The 6,000-nt window shown below is 37.5% G+C and overlaps 1 protein-coding gene across 1 annotated transcript in view; it reads left to right on the top strand.

Annotated features, from left to right (window-relative positions):
- Nucleotides 1-6,000, top strand: part of LOC139738043 (inosine-5'-monophosphate dehydrogenase 1b-like) — a 44,727-nt gene continuing 38,727 nt past the window's right edge. Inside the window, exons 1-2 of the mRNA XM_071648706.1 lie at nucleotides 1-218; nucleotides 2,082-2,130. Coding sequence (XP_071504807.1) covers nucleotides 115-218; nucleotides 2,082-2,130 — 153 coding nt within the window. The 5' untranslated portion in view covers nucleotides 1-114. The remainder of the gene's footprint in view (nucleotides 219-2,081; nucleotides 2,131-6,000) is intronic.

The following is a 6,000-nucleotide window of genomic DNA, read 5'->3' as shown; positions in this document are numbered from 1 at the left end:
AGTCTGCACGCATTTTACTGCAGCTGCTAGCAGTTCCGCGCTCCAAGTGTTGTGTCTGGCCGTGGAGGAGAAAACCTGCATTTCTTTAGTTTTACATCCGAATTCTCGTAGAAAATGTCGAAACCACTGGTAAATGGTGAGATGGACCCTGGAATCGAAGGCCAAGACGGGCTATCCGGACAACAGCTGTTTGGCTGCGGTGATGGTCTTACATACAAGTTAGTTGCAAAATATTGGCAACTTTGTTTTCATGATGAATCGTATCTACAATTGTAGTATTATTACTAACGACTACCGGTAGAGAGATCACGTTCGAACCACGATGTCAATGATGTTTGTCAAATGAGTTCGTTTTTCTTGCTTCCAGCATGTTCTGCTGCTTTTGTTTCATGACATGAAGTTTACTAAATAGGCCCTATACGGATATTGGAACATTAACAGTTGCAATTTGTAAAAGAAATAATGTTAAGGTCAGGGAATTAACCTGCACCGCCGTAGACAGGGTCAACTTTTGATGGCAGTGATGTTCCTGCACCTGTCTGTACATGATGCGATTTTCAATTTCGGTACCGTACCCTCGAATACCAAATAAAAATTAAATGCCCCTAGTTGCATTAAAATTTATAGTCTAATTATTTTTTTTTTCAGCCTTGTAACCTGGGTTATCAGAAAAATGAGGGCAAAATGAGTGACAGTGATTTTTAGTGCTTTTGAAATAGAACTTTGTTGCAACTAAACTTGGCATTGTGTAGCAGCATCGATGAGCGCTCATCACACTGCATCAGTGCGGTGCCCCATCTCAGCATAAACTAGTACAGTCTACACAGCCCTGTCGCTGTAAAAACACGACAGGGCTGTACTACTGCACAACAACAAAGCGAATACAAAGCGAACATGTCGATCGCATTGAGCCCGAGTTTTGATACTTGACATCATTTCTGTCACCTCAAACTCATTAAAAGACAACCTTCATTAATTCGACTTCATGTCTATGTTATCGATATTGACATATATACACAATTCACATCTTACCGAAAACGCAGATTATATGCAGTGTGTGTGTGTGCAAATGGCACATCGTCTTTCACTCCACTGGCAGCCATTTTGAATAATCTGGAGTTCATGAGATCGGAGCTGCACTTTTAGCTTTTAAAGGTCATGAAGTGCAGCTCCGATCGCGCGATCAAATTTTGACATTGATTCAGATAACCGTCTGGATCCAGGATACTTTTTAAAATTTTATGAAGGATTGTCATTTTGGCAAACAGGACCACAAACGAGAGAGTACTGTAAAAGTGGTTTCTTTCGCGTGCAGAAACCTTCGCGGTTTCCATCGGTGCGGACTTTTTCACGTGTGTTTAAATTCGCGGTCAGTAATGATAGCGTTGTACAAGCGACGAGTTCAAAACATTTTCGCGTGATGTTAAATTCGCGGTTCAACCTCAGCGCGAAAAGCGCGAAAATAAAACCACCGCGAAAGAAACCACTTTTACAGTACAAGCTGTGCATATTTAAAATGTGCTTATGGCCATTGGGACTGTCATTGTAGCATGCTCAAGGCACAGCATGCAAGCAGGAACATGACAAAGTAGATTCTGAGACACTAGAAAGGCTTCTTTATCCCTGGAAATACAACTGTTTGGCAATTTTCAGTTTTTGTATGGATGGAAATGGGTTGCTTGGTGGAGGTCTGCACTCTCCAAGTGCTTTTGTACAGCTGTGTTGTATTATGGCTTAAAGAAGCCATAAACAGGGCTAAATTGGCATTGGGATTATTATATTGCAGACTACTAAAATTTTGCCACCATAATGGCCATAGCAGTGTGCTCCTTGGTGTAACTGTGCATCTTACTGAATGTATGAACACAAGATGAGGCACTGCACAATGCCGTCTCCAGGGGTATGACGGTACCTCAGGAATTTCTGGAGTTATGATGTAATGCTTCAATTCGTCTTTTATTTGTGTACTACTCAGAGCTTGCAATACCCTTTTAATTTGCCATATCTACAGAGGCTGATTTCTACAATTTGACGAAACTTCTGATTAGTTTAATTATTATTTCTCTCTTTCAATTGTACAGTGATTTTCTGATCCTACCAGGCTACATAGATTTCACATCAGATGAAGTGGTAAGTTGAATACCTTTTTAATGTGACTGAAGTCATAGGGAGATTCACACGGATCCAAATTAGCGGGATACAAATCTTGAAATTTGCATTGCGATCGCAATCTCAAGATTTTTGTATGTGTGGACAAAAAACAACAACAAATTAGTGTGATCAACCCCAAAATTTTGGGCTTATTTTTGAATTAGCATGCTAATTACCCCCACCTCCCCGTGACGGTGTGAATGCTGGACCAAGTAATCTTGAGATTTAAATATATCCCATCATTCAAAGTGCATAATATCCCAACAGTGTGTGCACTAAACCACTGTAAGTTGTAAGATCAAGTAGTTAGATTTATAGACTGGCAATTAGCGGGCTATTTCAGACCCTGTTATGTTTGCAAAAATTTTGAGATTTGGAGTGTGATCACTTTCCCGCTATTTCTGAGCATGTGAATGTTTGCAAGAAACCTCGAGATAAGGAGCGCGATCATCATCCCGCTACTGAGTATTTTGTATGTCTATGTCTGAATGCTGCTAATGTATGAATACAGCATCTCGCTAGAAAAGAAAAAATATTGTGTAAAATAACAAATTGAATATGAACAATATGCTTAATGTATGTGTTCATGATTGTAATATGATTTTCATGATGATCACCTTCACCATCATCTTGGTACCACACAAACACACTCTTTATAGCCTCTGAAATGAATTTCTTTACAATGTACAGTATGCATCATGATTATCCTCAACTGAAGTTTTATGGAAGCTTTATTGACGTGTTTTGTTTCATTTTCGCATGCTTACAACCAATAGCAGTCACATTCAGTTATTTGCAAATCAGTAACATCTTTCACCATTGAGTATATATGTAGGGAGAAGGATTCTTGGAATGACTTGTGTCTGGTTATCTCCCAATCTGCTTGTACATTGTATCTTTCATAAGTGACTAAATATGAGAGTGAAAATGAAAGAATGATGCATAATACATTAAAGTGTATCAAATAAAGTTGAGTGATGGTGTGGAGTAGGGCATTTGAGCAACATGAAATAGAATGTGTATGCAAGATGAGCTGTAAGTTGGGGCAAAATCCAAGATTACAATACTAAAACTTCGTCATTTTTGTATTTTAACTCTGAAGTACACTGTATCTAATGTAATCTGTCTGCACACAAAAATTCAGTAGCAGGATGAGTTACATACATTGTCATACATACATTGTACATGTCTGTAGGTGTATGAAAATTATAAACACAGTGTATTGTGAAAATAAAAGGTAAGGAGAAGGCTGAGCTGACACATAAACCTATATTTTGTGGCACAGTGGTTTCATTACTATCAGATAATTCCAAAACTGAACTACATACATCTACCGGTATGTAAATTGTATCAGTTGTACTGGCTGCTACAAATGTGTTAGCATTCCAGGAATGACATCTTGAAATACCCAGTTGACAAGTCAGCTACATCATTGTACTGGTAACGCGGCATAATGCATGCTTGATCAGTAGTACATGTACATTGTACATGTAGGCACACCGCTATCCATGCTGCCACTGAGCCCGTCTCTTTGCTGTCCAGCATTTGATTTACTATGCAGAATCAAATTAATTTGAAGGACGGCCTTCCAAGGAAGAAGTTATGAGCTAACTTCAATGGGAATGTCCAACTCTAGTATTAAGGGTAGAAATTGATAAACAAGTATAGTGTGCTTGCCTGAAATTGCATGGAGAGGTCAAAGTTCAAGGCCAAATGGCAGCAAATTTATAAACCTACAATTAATTGTAAATGTCCTACCAGATAGGAACTGTTCTTTTTACAGGGGAATCCAGTCCAAATATAAGTTACAGGTAGTCTGAAAAGAAAGAGTAAAATATTACAAGTTCAACAATAAAACTTTGCTCAAATTTGGGTGAAAAATAAGGAAGTTATGACATTTTGAAGATTCGCTAATTTTTCAGGAAACAGTTCTTGAACGGTCAATATGATGCAAATGGCAAAGTGAGAATGTCATACACTGTACCCTCACAACTTGCCATATAGGGGGCCTACATGTAGTTTGCGCATAAAATTGTGAAATTTCCAGATTTTCATCCAAACACAATTATGCCTGAAGCTCAAAGCCTGGTACACTTTCCTGAAGTCATTCAATTAGGAATAACATCATGTTTCCGACTTCAATGAGAGAAACATTGAACTTTTGCCTTTTTTTTTTCTTTTTTTTTACAGGACCAATGGAAATTTGTGAGGTTATCAATAACATGGTTAGCTCACATTGTACAAGAACTGTTTTGCAGAAATTAGCAAAACTTTTTCATCCGATTTCAATCAAATTTTTTCCATTGAACTCGTAATATGTACTTGGACTGGAGTTCCCCTTTAAGTAATTGATAGAAAGTTGATTTGGAACTACACTTTTATGTATTTCCTTTGTGTGAAGAGAGTCTATCCTCAATGATCAAGAGCAGTAAACCTTATCCAGTTCATATTAGGGACCATGCCCTTTTACAGCAGTATATGATGACATAAATGGTATCCCGGGGTACCAAATGAAAATCAGCCATTTTGTTGAATTATTTTATTTTTTTTAAAGATTGTACCCTGGTTGCCAAAAAGTGGAAATTATTTTGGTGCTGGAGCTAGCAGCGCTACTAAGCCACTACACTGCATGGGAGTGATTATGTAGGCCTGAAATTGTGTACTCTGGTGTATGATGGTCAATCTAAACTCCTGTTGTTTTTGGTGTTCAGTGTTCCTTCCTTTTATAAAAATTGTCTTACTTAATATTTCATGACTAGATCAGAAGGTGCAGCTGTAGTCTGATATTTATTCATTAGTGTGAAGGTCAGATTGGGAGGAGAAGGACTAGTGTTAGGTTAAATGAAAAAAGACATTGTATAATCCTACAGGTGACGGATCCATGTATTCAGAGGCAGAGGGTTGTTTTCATTCTGCCTTTTTGATTGACCTTCTACCATTTGAGAGAAGAATACTTTGCTTCAGTCATTGTATCCAGCTGTCAGCTGTGATGATCATCCCACCATGGTATAGTGTGAAAATAATGGCTCAAGGCTCAAGGGAGGCCAGAGAATCAATATCATAAAGTTATATCCATCTCTGTGGTGTGTACATGTGACAGCTAAATTTTTTGTTTAAAAAATGTATCAAATCTCATTTAGAGATGAGTAAAAATACAAAATTGTACAGTGAGAATATCATTCCCCCCTTTGTGTATTAATGTAGCAGTCGTAAATAAGATACCAATATTCCCAGAGAATATTTTGAAAGGAATGACAATAGATCTAAATCAATGGTTTCTCCAGTCATTATGAAAGAAAATTCCCAGAAAATCTTACAGGTCATGTGTCTGTATCTAGTACTACATTGTACAATGTACACTGAAGGTTGAATTCCATGCATGGATGGGAATCATGGGATGGTAAATATTTTCGTACAAGATGTACATCACATGTTCATTGATGTACACAAGTTATTATTATCAGCTTATATCAGCAAGTCCAATAAGCATTGAATTATACACTGTAGGACTTCAAATTGGATATATCAAATCATCAATGAACATTTCCCCTTTTAAAGGCATTTTCATACAATTGTATCTTTTATCAAGATGTGGACTCATAAACCACTATAGACTTTGTTAAAATGGAAATAATTACCTTGAAATCCATTACAGGTTTCATATCCTTTTCAAGGAAGAAGAGATTCAGAAAGGAATCGAGAAGGAATTTACCACCTCTGATACACTGTAGGCTATACACTGTATATTACAATGTATCTCTCAAGCATGCTTTCTTGCTATCTCTCTTCTCACTCCATTTTCATGGAGAAAAGAGTCAGCTTTCCTACTTTATAGTCATGGTGCTATGA

Source organism: Diadema antillarum, unplaced genomic scaffold (assembly GCF_040938485.1).
Source record: "Diadema antillarum isolate AM-2024a unplaced genomic scaffold, OU_Dant_1.0 seq00000720_RagTag, whole genome shotgun sequence".
Lineage (NCBI taxonomy): Eukaryota > Metazoa > Echinodermata > Echinoidea > Diadematoida > Diadematidae > Diadema > Diadema antillarum.
This window is presented reverse-complemented; position numbering and strand designations above follow the sequence as displayed.